General features: G+C 40.5%; 1 protein-coding gene across 3 annotated transcripts in view; it reads left to right on the forward strand.

The window, feature by feature from the left end:
- adam23b (ADAM metallopeptidase domain 23b) overlaps positions 1-18,877 on the forward strand; it is a 57,965-nt gene that overhangs the window by 21,601 nt on the left and 17,487 nt on the right. For all 3 annotated transcript variants that reach the window (XM_073912376.1, XM_073912377.1, XM_021478782.3), the window contains 6 exons: positions 477-546; positions 4,706-4,752; positions 6,764-6,829; positions 7,722-7,790; positions 16,629-16,795; positions 18,151-18,235. In XM_073912376.1, coding sequence (XP_073768477.1) covers positions 477-546; positions 4,706-4,752; positions 6,764-6,829; positions 7,722-7,790; positions 16,629-16,795; positions 18,151-18,235 — 504 coding nt within the window. The remainder of the gene's footprint in view (positions 1-476; positions 547-4,705; positions 4,753-6,763; positions 6,830-7,721; positions 7,791-16,628; positions 16,796-18,150; positions 18,236-18,877) is intronic.

Raw genomic sequence — 18,877 nt, forward strand, 5'->3', positions numbered from 1 at the left:
TCAGGGTTGAGCTATTTATTTGTGTTTACAGCAGTGTATAATGTGTGTATAGTCAGAGTTGAGCTCCGGATGTGTGTATATAGTGGTGGTATAGTCAATGCTGAGCTTGTGATGTATGTTTATAGTGTGTATAGTCAGAGTTGAGCTTGTGATGTGTGTATATAGTGTGCAGAGTCAGAGTCGAGCTATTTATTTGTGTGTATAGCTGTATATAGTCAGAGTTGAGCTCCTGATGTGTGTATAGTGTATAAAAGTGTGTGTATAGCTGTGTATAGTCAGAGTTGAGCTCCATATGTGTGTGTATAGTGTATAAAAGTGTGTGTATAGCTGTGTATAGTCAGAGTTGAGCTCCTGATGTGTGTATAGCTGTCTGTAGTGTGTGTGTATAGTTGTGTGTAGTCGTGTGTGTGTGTGTGTATGTATAGTGTGAGTTGAGATCTGCTCTTGTTTTGATGTTTTGCTGTTGTTTTCTTCAGGAGGGAACAGCGAGAGCACATGTGTTACACAGGACTGACCTTCAGCAGAGCCCGTCTGCACGAGAGGAAGGTACACACACACACACACACACACACACACACGCACACACAGAGACACACACATCACTGAGAACCGCACAACTCTAACATCCACATCAGCAAAACAGAGTTTCACAGTGTTTCCTCTAATATTTGTTCTTCTGGAGAAAGTCTTATTTGTTTTATTTTTGCTAGAATAAAAGCAGCTTTTAATTGTTTTACACCCATTTTAAGGTCAATATTATTGGCCCCTTCAGCAATATTAGTGTTGGATTGTCTCCAGAACAAACCACTGTTATACAATGACTTGCCTAATTACCCTAACTTTACCCTAATTACCCTTTAAATGTCTCTTTAAGCTGAATACTGGTGTCTTGAAGAATATCTAGTCTAATATTATGTGCTGTCATCATGACAAAGAGAAAATAAATAAAAAAATAAAATAAAATAAATAAATCGGTTATTAGAGATGAGTTATTAAAACTATTATGTGCAAAAATGTGTTTTAAAAAATCTGCTCTTCGTTAAACAGAAATCAAAGAGAAAAAAGGAGGGCTCATAATTCTGACTCCAACTGGATAAAGCTAATTATAAGTACACCAAATGTACACCATGTACACCAAATGTATTTATTTATTTATTTATGTAACAAAATCAATATGGTTAGTTTTGATTGCATGGAAACTTGATTTCATGTTCACCTATTTTACCCCTATTTCAAGATTTAAGAGAAGTCTTTTGTGTCCTCAGAGTGTGTCCGCTCAAAAAGCCCAAAACACCCATCAGATTATTTATTAGACCTTTCAGAATGTTGGGATTTTCAGCTCTGAACGCAGAGTAGCTGTTTTTGTGGCCTGTGCCTTTAATGCTGGCCCGCCCACCGCTCCCCCATGCCTGTCAGAGCATGCCTCAATCTCCACCTTGGCTGCATCAGATAAACAGCACAGTGACAGACATGAAGGCAGCAGATCTCACGTAACGTTCATGAGAAATACTCAAGTAAGAACTTTCCCAATGATTATTTGATGTGTTTGTTGTTGAGTCGATGAGAACGATGAGTCACACACAATGTTGTTACAAAGTTCACACACACACACAGACACGTGCACACACACACAGGTTAATAGCCAAAATACAAAATAACTCTAATTTAATGTCCACAAAACGAGATTGAAGCATCTTCTTTTATAATTGTACAGACACGCGGCTGTGGTAATGAATAACAGCGATTTGACTGTATTTATTACAAACATGTACTGTTTTAAAAACATTTTAAACTTGTGAAACTCACTCTTGATCACATTTGATGATGATTAATGATCACAGAGAGCTGAACAGATCCTTTAATCCCAGTTGCTTTGCGCACGTCCTGTCTTGTTGATATGATCATACGCATTACTATGGAGACGTGTTAATATGCGGCTGTCAATCAATTCTGTGGGCGGGGAAACCACACTCCATGTTGTGGTGGACCTGAAAATGTGAGGGATTTTGATCCTATTTTAACGTCAGGAAATAAAAAAAAAGAGACTTATTGTGTTTATATCACTCCAGTATAACTGCGGACACACTATACTTACACACACTTCTGTCCAAACAGCTTACAGAAGATGATTTGCATCATAGGTGCCCTTTAAAGTGTACTTATTTTTCTCAAAGGAATTAGGGTGTGCTCACACGCGATGAAATAATCCACCCCTGAGCTCGTTCACCCCCAGAAGTCTGGCTGTTTTGACTAGCATGATCGTGCCAAAACTGGGCTGTGTTTTAATACAAACACTTGAATCATAAATGACGCAACCTAATGCTAAAGTGCAGCGTGCACAAGAAAACCTTGTGCCCACACCCTTAAGTGCTTCTCCAGACCAACTACACTTTATTCATCAGTACAGCACAAAAGGAGATTATTTACATGTAGAGATGAAAATGGCAAAGATTTGATAAGAACTATTATAAACAGATTATCTGTGCATTTATATGGAGACATATTGTGCTCATTTTTAAGATGTCAAATGCGTCTCTGCTGTCTCTAGAGTGTGTAGTAAAGTTTGAGCTCAAAATAGCACACTAATGTTCCCTAACTCTCTGAAACTGACCCTTTTAGGCTTTGATCCTAATTTTGGTGTTTTGGTGATGCACTCTAAAAAATAACTCAAGAGGTCTGTTACCAATACATAGTTTAATACATTATTGTAACTTAAAAATTTTAAAATGCTGATTAGATTAAAACTTTTAAGTTGCCAGAATAATTTTATTAAGTTTTCAAAACAGGAAAATCTTGATAATTACATCAATTTAAAAATGCAGGTAATTTAAAGTGAAATGCATCTGTCAGTTGCTTTAAAACAATATTTAACTTGTAGCAACCCAAAGAAACGAGGCTGATAACTCACACTAATGGAGTTGTTTTGTATTTTTAAGTCCACACACTAATGTTTTTTGTTATTTGTTACACTGATAATATGGGATAGTACATGTTTTTGTTTTGTAAAATGATGAAAACCTGTGGTTTAATAAAAATAAAAAAACTACCGAAAAACAAAAATGTTGTTGTTAAATGTTTTTCCTACAAGTATAAACAGTAAATTTAAAAACAAACAAAAAGTTTAGCTACTTAATTTATTTGGGGTTCTAAACTTGAAAATGTGCACGTAATTAAGTACATAACACAACACTGGATTTGTTTTCAATTTTAAAGTAAAAAACTAGTTGAAACAACATTTTTGATTACTTAACTTTGTTTATGTAAAAATGCCTCTGATTGAAGAGGAAAATATTTGGCTAACATAATAAAGTTTGTTGTCTGAACCTCATTTTGTCAAATGTTGTCGTAACTTCAATATATTAATGCAAACTGTTGCGTTAATTTTTTTGTTTTGTCTAAACAATATTTTTTAGAGTGCTGTCGCTTTAAATGTAAATGAGATTGGGCTCTTTTTAAAAGAGGGACAGAGCTACAAATGCCCATGTGTCAGCATAGTGGCAGATTAAAGACAGGACTAGCATTCTCAGAGCTGGTCAGGTGTGCATGTGTGCTTCATGCTTCTGTCAGTCCGTGGAGACTCCTGTCGCTGTTCATTTGTGCTTCATCTAAAAAAAACTCCACATCTATAATCCTCTTAGTCTACAGTGTATCCGGAAAGTATTGACAGCGCTTCACGTTTTCCACATGTGTTTATGTTACAGTCTTATTCCAAAATGGATTAGATAAATTGATTTCCTCAACATTTTACACACAATCCCCCATAATGACAATGTGAAAAAGAGTTTTAGAAATTGTTGCAAATTTAATACAAATAAAAGGCTGATAAATCACATGCTATCAATACTTTCCAGATGCTCTGTAAGCTGACATTATCTTCAGCAGCTCAAACATTCTAATGGCTGATGGACAGACGGCTGCTTCTCACTCAGGGCTGCTGTTTATGCTAATGAGGGAGAGATGGGCACTAGTGGGCGGGGCTTTTCCCCTCTGATGGAATCATATAAAGGGAGAATGTCAATCACAGTGTTTCTTTTTTATCAAGTCTGATTATAAAACATGTAATTAATTCTCCTTTACCATTAGAGGCTGGAGATATTCACACACTGCTGACACACAACTGGGATTAAACCCCTTATAAGAGGGATTTTTGTATAACAGGTGCCCTTTAAGACTCTGAAGTCATACAATAGCTTTTAGTCTGAAATTTAAATCATTCTCTGTCAAATATAAGTCTCTCAACAATTGAATAGTTTTTATAGCGCGTCACTTTCCACTGAGATCATCCTCACACAGCACGGGGAACTCAATGTGTGTGTGTGTGTGTGTGTGTTTTGTGTCAGTGAAAAGTTCTACTGCTAATGTTGTTCAGTGAAGAGAGAATGTGCTCATTGTTTCTGTCAATATAATGTTACTCTTGTTGGACGATTACGATTCTGTTTTGAGACGAATGTGAAGAACTGTGAAAAGCTAACTAACAAACAGATGTTTTCTGATGTGTGTGTGTGTGTGTGTGTGTGTGTGTGTGTGTGTGTGTGTGTGTGTGTGTGTGTGTGTGTGTTTTGTTGTGTGTGTGTGTGTGTGTGTGTGTGTGTGTGTGTGTGTGTGTGTGTGTGTGTGTGTGTGTGTGTGTGTGTGTGTGTGTGTGTGTGTGTGTACGTGTCTGTGATGTGTGCATGTGTGTATATGCATGTGTGTGTGTGTGCAGGCATGGAGGAGGATTTCTCCTGGCTTCGGCGGAGGAAAAAGCGAGCTGTAAGTGTGTGAGTGGGCTGCAGCTGATGCTGGAAGCGCTCCACAGAATCACACACACACTGTCACCAACACAAACATCCACACAGCCTATAATAATCATACAGATGCACAAGGTCAAAACTACCAGAGCGGTTTTAAATGCATGTGTTAAAAACATTCAGTATAATTAATAACTTTTTTTTATTTAGTTTTTGTCTTTTTTTTATTTGTATTTTGTCTTTGTTTAGTTTATTATTTTATCTTGTTTTTATTTATTTTTCTGTTTTACTTTTGTTTCTTTCTCTTGTTTTTTGTTTTGTCTTTTTTGTAGTTTTGTTTGGTTTTGTCTTTTCTTGTTTTTTTTTGGTTTGTTTTTTTTTGTCTTTTTTTCTTTATTTTATTTAGTTAATTGTTTGCCTTTTTTATTTTTTGTTTTGTTTTTGTCTTTGTCTTTTTTGTTTTGTTGTTTGTTTTTTGTTTCTTTGGATTTTCTGTCTTTGTTTTGTTTAGTTTTTGTCCTGTTTTTTTTTCTTTTTATTTTGTAAATAGTTAAATTTTTTAACTTTTTTTGTTTAGTTTTGTCTTCTGTTTTCGTATTTGTTTTGTCTTTTTTTTTTTTTTTGGTTGTTTGGATTTTATCTTATATTTTTTATTTATTTATTATTTTTTGTGTGTGTTTAGTTTTATTTGGTAAATTGTTTGCCCTTTTTTAGCTTTTTTGTTTTGATTGGTCTATTTATTTTATATTAGTTTATTTTTGGATTTCGGTGACGCAGTGGCGCAGTAGTTAGTGCTGTCGCCTCACAGCAATAAGGTCGCTGGTTCGAGCCTCAGCTTGGTCAGTTGGCATTTCTGTGTGGAGTTTGCATTCTCCCTGCATTTGCATGGGTTTCATCCAGGTGCTCCGGCTTCCCCCACAAGTCCACAGACATGCGGGACAGGTGAATTGAGTAAGCTAAATTGTCCGTAGTTGCAGCTGGTAGGGCATCCGCTGTGTAAAATGTGCTGGATAAGATGGCGGTTCATTCCGCTGTGGCGAGCCCGGATTATTAAAGCGACTGACCCGAAAAGAAAATGTATTAATGAATGAATAATATCATTAAATTCAGGGATGAAAACTCCTGCAGAGTTTAGCTCCAACCTTAATTAAACACACTGGTTTATAACTTTCTAATGATCTTGAAGACATTAATTAGCATGTTCAGTTGTTTTTGGTTAGTTTTTTAGTAAAACTCTGCGGGACATTAGTCCTCCAGGACCAAGTTTGCCCATCCCTGATTTAGATATGTGGCGTTTTGGTGACTTTAAATACAAATGAGATTGTGCGCTATTCAAAAGAGGGTGGAGCTACAGATGCCTGTGTGTCAGCATAGTGGCAGATTCAAAAACAAGACTAACGTCCTGTGCTAATGATGGAGAGATGGGCACTAGTGGGCAGGGATTTACCCCGATGATGACATCATACAAAGGGAGAATGTCAATCAAAGTGTTTCTGCAGTATTTCTGTTTTTTGTCAAGTCTGATTATTAAACAATTAAATGGATGAATTGACTGTTAAAAGCTGGATATTTTCACAGACTGCTGCTCTACTACTGGGTTTAAACCCATTATAAATGTGATTTTTGCATAAGAGGGGTCCTTTAAAAATACTCCCATACCAAACAACTATTAGAAAATTGTATAACATATTTTATATAACTTATGTATAAGTATAATAATAGAACTGCTTGTTTCTTAAGTATGGTGAGGATAAAAACAATTGACAAATACCACACTCTTAAACTGCAGGTTGTCTAGTTTCCCACAGACTGAAGAATGCTTGATTTTAGTGTCCATTTTTTGAGGCCATAAATTAAATTAATGTGTTTTGAAGTCTGTAAGCTGGGATCCAGCCAAAAAGTTTGATCGCAGACAAGCCACATTTCTATAAAAGCAGCTCATTGTGAGTTTTGTTGAAATGTGAAAGCAATGAGGATGATGGTTTGTGCTCATGAACATCCTTCATTCAGTTTTGTTTGTTTTTTTCTTCCAGATACCGAGGAACGTGTTTGAGGAGATGAAGTACATTGAGTTGATGATTGTCATTGACCACAACATGGTGTGTTTAAATGCTGTTTGACTCTAATGTCCACTAGAGGGCTCTCTCGTAACTAATTCTGAATGTCTGAAAAAATACTGTAGTGTTTTTGAAGCATACTGTTGCTACAGTAACACAACCACCCTGCTGAAAAATCCAGCTTAAACCAGCTTAGGCTGGTTGGCTGGTTTTAGCTGCTCGACCAGGCTGATTTTAGAGGGGTTTTGGCCATTTCCAGGCTGGTTTCCAGCCATTTCCAGCCTGGTCTTAGCTGGTCAGGCTGAAAAATTACCAGCCAAATCCAGCTAAAACCAGCTTGACCAGCCTGGTTTAAGCTGGATATAGTTGGTTTTGGTTGGACTCCCAGCTTGGCTAGGCTGGTCAAGCTGGTTTAAGCTGGTCATCTCCCAGCCTGACCAGCTAAGACCAGGCTGGAAATGGCTGGAAACCAGCCTGGAAGTGGCCAAAACCCCTCTAAAACCAGCCTGGTCGACTAGCTAAAACCAGCCAACCAGCTTAGGCTGGTTTAAGCTGGATTTTTCAGCAGGGCACTATACCAATGTAAACAAATGAGCCAATACTGTAGTTTTCTTTAACGATAGGGTGTATTATACCCTCACCACAGTTTACTGTAGTAAAAACTAGAGTATACTACATAATTTTTTACAGTTTACTATATTTATTGCTACAGTATGCTTTATGAACAGTTTATGGAAAATCCAGTTGAAAACCTTGAAATATACTCGTAATTCTGGAAAGGGGAATATACAGCACACTTTACTGCAGGATGGTTCAAAAACATCTCAGTGTTCACTATAAACTACTACAGCATTTTATGTTCATGTTGGGTGTTAATTGTAAAAATGCTGAATGTCTGTTTGATATTTCAATGTTCATAAATATTTTCCCCCAGTTTAAGAGACTGAAGACCAAGCAGCACACACGCAACAATGCCAAATCTGTGGTCAACCTGGTGGATGCTGTGAGTATGAGCAGCTGTTATGCTGTTAAAATAACTGTTCGTGATCACCCCTTAGTGAATAACATAAACAAAAAATGATGGGTTCTTTTTCAGTTGCGTGTGCTTGTAAATGCTTAAATTATACATAACACATTTCAACCAGAAAGAGAAAAAACTATTTATGCAATCTACGTTTTTCTGCTATCGGCATTTAGAGAAGAGAAGTTGTGATAGAAATGGCATTTCAAATTTAATTAAAGCTGCAAGCAGCGATGATAGGGACCTCGCACCCGGGCTCACCGCCGCCCGGTGGCCTCAGGATGACAGAGAACAGCGAACAACATTAATTTAAGCCGATATATATAAATAACCAGAGAAAATCACAGATTTATGCCGAACTTCCTCCTGTCAGCAGGTGGCGCTATAATTGTGACTAAAGATTTTTATGTAGATGCCTTCAGTAGAAGAGTCTTATCAACCGTGTGATTTTTCAGGCAGATCGGACATTGTGTGGCTGAGTTATAAGCCAAACTACCTTCTGCCAGCAGGTGGCGCTATGACTGACTCAATTATGTTATGTGGATGTGTTCAGGAGAGGAATTTAATCAACCATTTGAAGTTTCAGGCAGATCAGACATTGTGTGGCTGAGTTATAAGCCAAACTACATTCTGCCAGCAGGTGGCACTATGACAGATTCAATATTGGCTTTTAAATGTCTTCAGAAGAGGAATTTAATCAACCATGTGTAGTTTCAGGCAGATCAGACATTGTGTGGTTAAGTTATAAGGTAAAATTCCTTCTGTCAGCAGGTGGCGCTATGACTGTGACTCAATATAGGTATGGGGATATGTTCAAGAGAAGAATTTAATCAACCATGTGAAGTTTCAGGCAGATCGGACATTGTGTGGTTGAGGTATAAGGCATTCCTGTTCTATGGCGAAGCGTTGAGGTTTGTCATGCCACCACATACACGCCCCTCCGCAAAAACTCTAGATCTTCACAATATATATCATCGCTTGAGCTTTCAGATAACAACCAACCAAATTTAGTGCTGATACGAAAAAAATTTGTGGGAGGAGTTTATTACTCTGTAAATCATGTAATTTCCTGTGGCCAGCAGGTGGCGCTATAGCTGTATCTGGATATTGGCATGTAAATGTGTTCTGGTCTAGACTCTTATTAAACGTGTGAATTTTGAGGCAGATCTGATAATGCATGCCTGACTTATAATGACGTCCGGTTTTGTGGCGAATCATCAAAGTTTGCGTGGCCGCCACGGACACGCCCATCGACAAAAACTCTAAAGCTTCGCAATTTAACATCGCCAAGGCCTTTAGATGATAAAACCCAATTTTGGTGTTGATCGGATAAAATCCCTAGGAGGAGTTCGTTAAAATACAACACCTGGAAATGGCAAAAAAGCCACTTTTTCGCCACAGGAAGTTAAAAATATTCGACTTCCTGTTGGGTTTGAGATATGGTTCCAAGAGACTTTTTCGTATGTTTTGCCATGTTTGAGGTGTGTGCCAATTTTTGTGCATGTGCATGATTCGTAGATCGGGGGCTCGTCCGTTTAATTTTTCTAGGTGGCGCTGTCGAGTCATTTTGCCACGCCCACTTCAATATTGTTATGTGGATGTGTTCAAGAGATGATGTTTATCAACCATGTGAAGTTTCAGGCAGATCGGATATTGTGTGGCTGAGTTATAAGGACTTCCTGTTCCATGGCGAAGTGTTGAGGTTTGTCATACCGCCACGGACACGCCCCTCTGCGAAAACTCTAGATCTTCACAATATAACATCGCTAGAGCTTTCAGATAACACCACTCAATTTTGGTGCTGATACGATAAAATTTGTGGAAGGAGTTTATAACTCCGTAAATCATGTCATTTCCTGTGGCCAGCAGGTGGCGCTGTAACTGTATCTGGATATTGGCAAGTAAACGTGTTCAGGTCAGGACGCTTATCAAGCGTGTGATTTTTGAGGCAGATCAGATAATGCATGCCTGAGTTATAACGACTTCCTCTTTTGTGGCGAATCGTCAAAGTTAGCGAGGCCGCCACGGACACGCCCATCGATGAAAACTCTAAAGCTTCGCAATTTAACATCGCCAAGGTCTTTAGATGACAAAACCCAATTTTGGTGTCGATCCGATAAAATCCCTAGGAGGAGTTCGTTAAAATACAACGCTTGGAAATGGCAAAAACGCCACTTTTTCGCCGCAGGAAGTTAAAAATATCCGACTTCCTGTTGGGTTTGAGATATGGCTCCAAGAGACTTTTTCGTATGTTTTGGCATGTTTGAGGTGTGTGCCAATTTTCGTGCATGTGCGTGATTCGTGGATCGGGGGCTCGTCCGTTTAATTTTTCTAGGTGGCGCTGTCGAGTCATTTTGCCACGCCCACTTCCGAAGCCCATAACAAACGTAAATTTTCGCCACTTCTGAGGCGTGTGCAAAGTTGCGTGAGTTTTCGGGCATGTTTAGCCCCTCAAAACCGCGATTCATTTCGCAGGAGAATAATAATAATAATAATTAAAGCTGCAAGCAGCGATGATAGGGACCTCGCACCCGGGCTCACCGCCGCCCGGTGACCTTACGATGACAGAGAACAGCGAACAATAATAATTTAAGCCAATATATAAAAAAGATCTAAGGAAATTACAGATTTATGCCAAACTTCCTCCTGTCAGCAGGTGGCGCTATAACTGTGACTTAAGATTGGCATGTAGATGTCTTCCGGAGAGGAACCTTATCAACCATGTGAAGTTTCAGGCACATGGGACATTGTGTGGCTGAGTTATAAGCCAAACTACCTTCTGCCAGCAGGTGGAGTTATGACTGACTCAATATTGTTATGTGGATGTGTTCAGGAGCGGACTTTTATCAACCATGTGAAGTTTCAGGCAGATCAGAGATTGTGTGGAGATTGTGTTTTAAGACAAACTACATTCTGCCAGCAGGTGGCGCTATGAAAGACTCAATATTATTATGTAGATGTGTTTAGGAGAGGACTTTCATCAACCATGTGACATTTTATGCAGATCTGACATTGTGTGACCGAGTTACAAGCCAAAATTTCTTCTGCCAGCAGGTGGCGCTATGACTCTGTCTCAATAATATTATGTAAATGTGCTCAAGAGAGGACTTTCATCAACCATGTGAAGTTTCAGGCAGATCGGACATTGTGTGGCCGAGTTACAAGCAAAACTACCTTCTGCCAGCAGGTGGCGCTATGACTATGACTCAATAGTATAATGTAGATGTGCTCAGAAGAGGACTTATATCAACCATGTGAAGTTTCAGGCAGATCGGACACTGTGTGGCCGAGTTACAAGCCAAACTACCTTCTGCCAGCAGGTGGCGCTATGACTGACTCAATATTATAATGTAGATGTGCTCAGAAGAGGACTTTTATCAATCATGTGAAGTTTCAGGCAGATCAGACATTGTGTGGTTGAGTTATAAGAAATTCCTGTTCCATGGCGAAGCGTTGAGGTTTGTCATGCCACCACAGACACGCCCCTTTGCAAAAACTCTAGATCTTCACAATATATCATCACTAGAGCTTTCAGATGACACCACTCTATTTTGGTGCTGATACGGGAAAGTTTGTGGAAGGAGTTTGTTACAGTGTCAAACATGTCATTTCCTGTGGCCAGCAGGTGGCGCTATAACTGTAACTGGATATCGGCACGTAAACCTGTTCAAGTCAGGACTGTTATTAAATGTGTGAATTTTAAGGCAGATCGAATATTGCATGCCAGAGTTATAAAGACTTCCTGTTTTGTGGCGAATCAAAGTTTGCGAGGCCGCCACGGACACGCCCATCGATGAAAACTCTAAAGCTTCGCAATTTAACATCACCAAGGCTTTAAGATGACAAAACCCAATTTTGGTGTTTATCAGATAAAATCCCTAGGAGGAGTTCGTTAAAATACAACACCTGAAAATGGCAAAAGCGCCACTTTTTCGCCATAGGAAGTTAAAAATATCCGACTTCCTGTTGGGTTTGAGATATGGCTCCAAGAGACTTTTTCGTATGTTTTGCCATGTTTGAGGTGTGTGCCAATTTTTGTGCATGTGCGTGATTCGTAGATCGAGGGCTCGTCCGTTTAATTTTTCTAGGTGGCGCTGTCGAGTCATTTTGCCACGCCCACTTCAATATTGTTATGAAGATGTGTTCAGGAGAGGACTTTTATCAACCATGTGAAGTTTCAGGCAGATCGGACATTGTGTGGTTGAGTTATAAGGACTTCCTGTTCCATGGCGAAGCGTTGAGGTTTGTCATACCGCCACGGACACGCCCCTCCGCAAAAACTCTAGATCTCTACAATATATCATCGCTAGAGCTTTCAGATGACACCACTCAATTTTGGTGTTGATACGATAAAATTTGTGGGAGGAGTTTGTTACTCCGTAAATCATGTCATTTCCTGTGGCCAGCAGGTGGCGCTGTAACTGTATCTGGATATTGGCATGTAAACGTGTTCAGGTCAGGACGCTTATCAAGCGTGTGGATTTTGAGGCAGATCGGGTAATGCATGCCTGAGTTATAACGACTTCCTCTTTTGTGGCGAATCGTCAAAGTTTGCGAGGCCGCTACGGACACGCCCATCGACGAAAACTCTAAAGCTTCGCAATTTAACATCGCCAAGGCCTTTAGATGACAAAACCCAATTTTGGTGTCGATCGGATAAAATCCCTAGGAGGAGTTCGTTAAAATACAACGCCTGGAAATGGCAAAAACGCCACTTTTTCGCCGCAGGAAGTTAAAAATATCCGACTTCCTGTTGGGTTTGAGATATGGCTCCAAGAGACTTTTTCGTATGTTTTGGCATGTTTGAGGTGTGTGCCAATTTTCATGCATGTGCGTGATTCGTATATCGGGGGCTCGTCCGTTTAATTTTTCTAGGTGGCGCTGTCGAGTCATTTTGCCACGCCCACTTCCGAAGCCCATAACAAACGTAAATTTTCGCCACTTCTGAGGCGTGTGCAAAGTTTCGTGAGTTTTCGGGCATGTTTAGCCCCTCAAAACCGCGATTCATTCCGCGGAAGAAGAAGAAGAAGAAGAAGAAGAAGAAGAAGAATAATAAACAGAGCAATTCCAATAGGGCCTACGCACCGTTTCGGTGCTCGGTCCCTAATAATAAACGGAGCAATTCCAATAGGGCCTACGCACCGTTTCGGTGCTCGGTCCCTAATAATAATAATAATAATAATAATAATAATAATAAAAAACGGAGCAATTCCAATAGGGCCTACGCACCGTTTCGGTGCTCGGTCCCTAATAAACGGAGCAATTCCAATAGGGCCTTGCACCGTTCGGTGCTCGGTCCCTAATAAACAGAGCAATTCCAATAGGGCCTACGCACCGTTTCGGTGCTCGGTCCCTAATAATTAAAGCTGCAAGCAGCGATGATAGGGACCTCGCACCCGGGCTCACCGCCGCCCGGTGACCTTACGATGACAGAGAACAGCGAACAATAATAATTTAAGCCAATATATAAAAAAAGATCTAAGAAAATCACAGATTTATACCAAACTTCCTCCTGTCAGCAGGTGGCGCTATAACTGTGACTTAAGATTGGCATGTAGATGTCTTCCGGAGAGGAATCTTATCAACCATGTGAAGTTTCAGGCACATGGGACATTGTGTGGCTGAGTTATAAGCCAAACTACCTTCTGCCAGCAGGTGGCGTTATGACTGACTCAATATTATTATGTAGATGTGTTTTGGAGAGGACTTTCATCAACCATGTGACATTTTAGGCAGATCTGACATTGTGTGGCCGAGTTACAAGCCAAAATTCCTTCTGCCAGCAGGTGGCGCTATGACTGACTCAATATTGTTATGTGGATGTGTTCAGGAGAGGACTTTTATCAATCATGTGAAGTTTCAGGCAGATCAGACATTGTGTGGTTGAGTTATAAGGCATTCCTGTTCTATGGCGAAGCGTTGAGGTTTGTCATGCCACCACAGACACGCCCCTCTGCAAAAACTCTAGATCTTCACAATATATCATCGCTAGAGCTTTCAGATGACACCACTCTATTTTGGTGCTGATACGGGAAAGTTTGTGGGAGGAGTTTGTTAGAGTGTCAAACATGTCATTTCCTGTGGCCAGCAGGTGGCGCTATAACTGTAATTGGATATCGGCACGTAAACCTGGTTAGGTCAGGACTGTTATTAAATGTGTGAATTTTGAGGCAGATCGGATAATGCATGCCAGAGTTATAACGACTTCCTGTTTTGTGGCGAATCATCAAAGTTTGCGAGGCCGCCACGGACACACCCATCGATGAAAACTCTAAAGCTTCGCAATTTAACATCACCAAGGCTTTAAGATGACAAAACCCAATTTTGGTGTTTATCAGATAAAATCCCTAGGAGGAGTTCGTTAAAATACAACGCCTGGAAATGGCAAAAGCGCCACTTTTTCGTCACAGGAAGTTAAAAATATCCGACTTCCTGTTGGGTTTGAGATATGGCTCCAAGAGACTTTTTCATATGTTTTGGCATGTTTGAGGTGTGTGCCAATTTTTGTGCATGTGCGTGATTCGTAGATCGGGGGCTCGTCCATTTAATTTTTCTAGGTGGCGCTGTCCAGTCATTTTGCCACGCCCACTTCAATATTGTTATGTGGATGTGTTCAAGAGATGACGTTTATCAACCATGTGAAGTTTCAGGCAGATCGGACATTGTTTGGTTGTGTTATAAGGACTTCCTGTTCCATGGCGAAGCGTTGAGGTTTGTCATACCGCCACGGACACGCCCCTCTCCGAAAACTCTAGATCTTCACAATATATCATCGCTAGAGCTTTCAGATGACACCACTCAATTTTGGTGTTGATACGATAAAATTTGTGGGAGGAGTTTATAATTCCGTAAAACATGTCATTTCCTGTGGCCAGTAGGTGGCGCTGTAACTGTATCTGGATATCGGTATGTAAACGTGTTCAGGTCAGGACGCTTATCAAGCGTGTGAATTTTGAGGCAGATCAGATAATGCATGCCTGTGTTATAACGACTTCCTGTTTTGTGGCGAATCGTCAAAGTTTGCGAGGCCACCACGGACACGCCCATCGATGAAAACTCTAAAGCTTCGCAATTTAACATCGTCAAGGCCTTTAGATGACAAAACCCAATTTTGGTGTCGATCGGATAAAATCCCTAGGAGGAGTTCGTTAAAATACAACGCCTGGAAATGGCAAAAACGCCACTTTTTCGCCGCAGGAAGTTAAAAATATCCGACTTCCTGTTGGGTTTGAGATATGGCTCCAAGAGACTTTTTCGTATGTTTTGGTGTGTTTGAGGTGTGTGCCAATTTTCGTGCATGTGCGTGATTCGTGGATCGGGGGCTCGTCCGTTTAATTTTTCTAGGTGGCGCTGTCGAGTCATTTTGCCACGGCCACTTCCGAAGCCCATAACAAACGTAAATTTTCGCCACTTCTGAGGCGTGTGCAAAGTTGCGTGAGTTTTCGGGCATGTTTAGCCCCTCAAAACCGCGATTCATTCCGCGGAAGAAGAAGAAGAAGAAGAAGAAGAAGAAGAATAATAAACGGAGCAATTCCAATAGGGCCTACGCACCGTTTCGGTGCTCGGTCCCTAAATATAATCAATAACAAGCATAATGTCCCATGTCTGCACTGTTTTGGGTTTAGTTTAGTATTTCTTAGTTTGGCTAGTTGCCTTTTGTACTTGTTGATTTGTTTGTCTGGTTACTCATTGGTTAACTGATTATGTTCACCTGCCGATTGTTGTTTTTATGCACATTTAGCCTTGTTTTTCTTCTTTTTGAGTATTTAGTTGATTGTGGTTCTTCTCAGATATTTTTCTTTTCTCGTATTTGTTTGTCATTTTATTTATTTATTTATTTATAAAACTTCCTGTTGCTTCTGGAATCCACATATGCAGTACTTTAATGTGCGCAAACTACATTGTGACAGGTAAAACACAATGTATACAACTATGAAGTAATGAATTAAAAAGTAAAACAAGTACTGAATGTTCCTACTGAGTGCCATTTGTTGATATAAACTAGCTTAGAGTGCCATCTGCTGATAGAAACTAGTCTACAGCACCGACTGATGTTAAAATCTAGCCTAGAGTGCCATCTGCTTTTAAAATCTAGCCTAGAGCACTGTCTGCTGTTAGAAACTAGCCTAGAGCACTGTCTGCTGTTAGAAACTAGCCTAGAGCACCATCCGCTGTTAGAAACTAGCCTAGAGCGCCGTCTGCTGTTAGAAACTAGCCTAGAGCCCCATCTGTTTGTAAAAACTAGCGTAAACTTCAGTCGGTTGTTATAAGCTAGCCTAGAGTGCTATCTGCTGTTCTAAACTAGCCCTGAGCACCATCTGCTGATATAAACTAGCCTAGAGCACCATCTGCTGTTAGAAACTCACCTAGAGTGCCTTCTGTTGGTAAAAACTAGCCTAGACCACCTTTTGTTGTTAGAAACTAGCTTAGAGCGCCGTCTTTTAAAAAAAAACTAGCCTAGAGTGCTGTCTGTTGTTAGAAACTAGCCTAGAGCACCATTTGTTTGTAAAAACTAGCCTAGAGCGCCGTCTGCTGTCAGAAACTAGCCTAGAGTGCCTTCTGCTGTTAGAAGCTAGCCTAGTGTGTGCCATCTGTTGGTAAAAACTAGTCACACAAAATAAATTCATTTGATTTATTGAAATGTCACAATTTTCATCCAAAAGTATTAAATATTAATATGCATTAACATGTCATAGTCATCGTTTTACAAAAATGACTTAAATTGCTTATCGTTTTACTTTCATACTGTTGTATAGCAGATGTAAACAGAACAAACACATTTTCCCACTGTTACACATCTTTATCTGTGTATGATGACAGATTTTCAAAGAGCACCTGAACACGCGGGTGGTCCTGGTCGCTGTGGAGATCTGGACAGACAAGGATCGCATTCCCGTTAGTGTGACCCCCTTCGAAATGCTGCGAAACTTTTCCAAATACCGACAGCAGCACATCAGGCAGCACGCGGACACAGTTCAACTATTCTCGTAAGTTCATGTTTGTTAAAGCTGTGCTTTTGCATCAATCCTGTTCTATATCTATCGCTATTTTCTCTTTAATTGCTTCTGAGCTTCATTTTTAACAGCAGATGGTGCTATAGGCTAGTTTGAGAGAAAGTAGTCTAGAACGATGTTAAAAACTAGCCTAGAGCGCCGTTTGCTCTTAAAAACTAGCCTAGAGTGACATGTGCTGTTAAAAACTAGCCTAGAGCACTGTCTGCTGAGACAAAAGTAGTCTAGAACAATGTTAAAAACTAGCCTAGAGCACCATCTGCTGATATATACTAGCATAGAGCGCCGTCTGCTGTTAGAAACTAGCTTAGAGCGCCATCTGTTGGTAAAAACTAGCCTAGAGTTCCGTCTGCTGTAAAAACTAGCCTAGAGTGCCACCTGCTGTTTAAAACTAGCCTAGACTACCGTTTGCTGTTAGAAACTAGCCTAGAGAATCATCAGCTGTCAGAAACTATCCTAGAGTGCCATCTGTTTTTAAAAACTAGCCTAGAGTTCCATTTGTTGTTATAACCTAGTCTGAAGTGCCGTCTGTTGGTAAAAACTAGCCTAGAGTGACGTCTGCTGTTAAAAACTAGCTTAGAGCTCCATCCGCTGTTAAAAACTAGCCAAGAGTGATGTCTGCTGTTAAAAACTAGCTTAGAGTGACATCTACTGTTTAAAAACTAGCCTAGAGCGCCATCTGCTGTTAAAACTAGCCTAGAGCGTCGCCTGCTGTTAAACACTAGCCTAGAGCGATGTCTGCTGTTAAAACTAGCCTAAAGCACCGTCTGCTGTTAAACACTAGCCTAGAGCGCCATCTGCTGTTAAAACTAGCCTAGAGTGCCGTCTGCTGTTAAACACTAGCCTAGAGCGATGTCTGCTGTTAAAACTAGCCTAGAGCGCCATCTGCTGTTAAAACTAGACTAGAGTGCCGTCTGCTGTTAAACACTAGCCTAGAGCGATGTCTGCTGTTAAAACTAGCCTAGAGCGCCATCTACTGTTAAAACTAGCCTAGATTGATGTCTGCGAAGCTAACCTAGAGTGCCGCTTGTAGAGCGTCATCTGCTGTTAGAAACTACCCTAGAGCACCATCTGCTTTTAGAAACTAGCCTAGAGCACTGTCTGCTATTAAAAACTAGTCTAGAGCGCCGTCTGCTGTTAGAAAGTAGCCTAGAGCGCCGTCTGCCGTTAAAAACTAGTCTAGAGCGCCGTGTGTTGTTAGAAACTAGCCTAGAGCTCCGCCGTCTGCTGTTTGAAACTAGTCTAGAGCGTCGAATCAATTCAAGAGAGACTAGTGATTTCTGAATCCATCTGTGAATGAATTTCTCAAAGTATTGTGTGTTTGTGTTTAGGAACGTGACGTTTCACTATCCTCGGAGCAGCGCAGCGTATTTTGGAGGGATGTGTTCAGCGAGTCATGGAGTCGGAGTCATTGAGGTGAGTGAATCACATTTACAGTAGATTGAATGACAGCAGACATCCTGAATCAGGAGCTGAACTCATCAGTAATGGGACCTCTGCTGGCAAAACAATCTACATGTGCGCAGGCTGATCCTGTCCAAAGAGGGGAAATATGAGATCAAACATTTAAATCTAATGGACCCTTACCACAATACTGGTAAGCCCTGTCCCCTCACAGCAAGAGGGTCGCTGGTTTGAGTCCTGGCTGGGTCAGTTGGGGTTTCTGTGTGGAGTTTGCAGGTTCTCCCCGTGTTGGTGTGGGTTTCCTCCGCGTGCTTCGGTTTCCCCCACAGTCTTAACACATGCGCTATTGGGGAATTGATGAACTAAAACGGCCGTAGTGTATGAGAGTGTGAATGCTGGAAGGTCATTCGCTGTATTAAACATATGCTGGAATAGTTGGCGGTTCATTCCGCTGTGGTGAACCCTGATTAATGAAGAGACTAAGCCGCAGGAAAATTAATAAACAATCGAGGCAATTTGCTGTTAAATCTGCTGTAACGTAGAGCGCCATCTGATGATAAAACTAGCCTAGAGCACCATCTGCTGTTAAAACTAGGCTAGAGCGCCATCGGATGTTAAAACTAGCCTAGAGCAACGTCTGCTGTTAAAACTAGC

Source organism: Danio rerio, chromosome 9, assembly GCF_049306965.1.
Source record: "Danio rerio strain Tuebingen ecotype United States chromosome 9, GRCz12tu, whole genome shotgun sequence".
Taxonomy (NCBI): domain Eukaryota; kingdom Metazoa; phylum Chordata; class Actinopteri; order Cypriniformes; family Danionidae; genus Danio; species Danio rerio.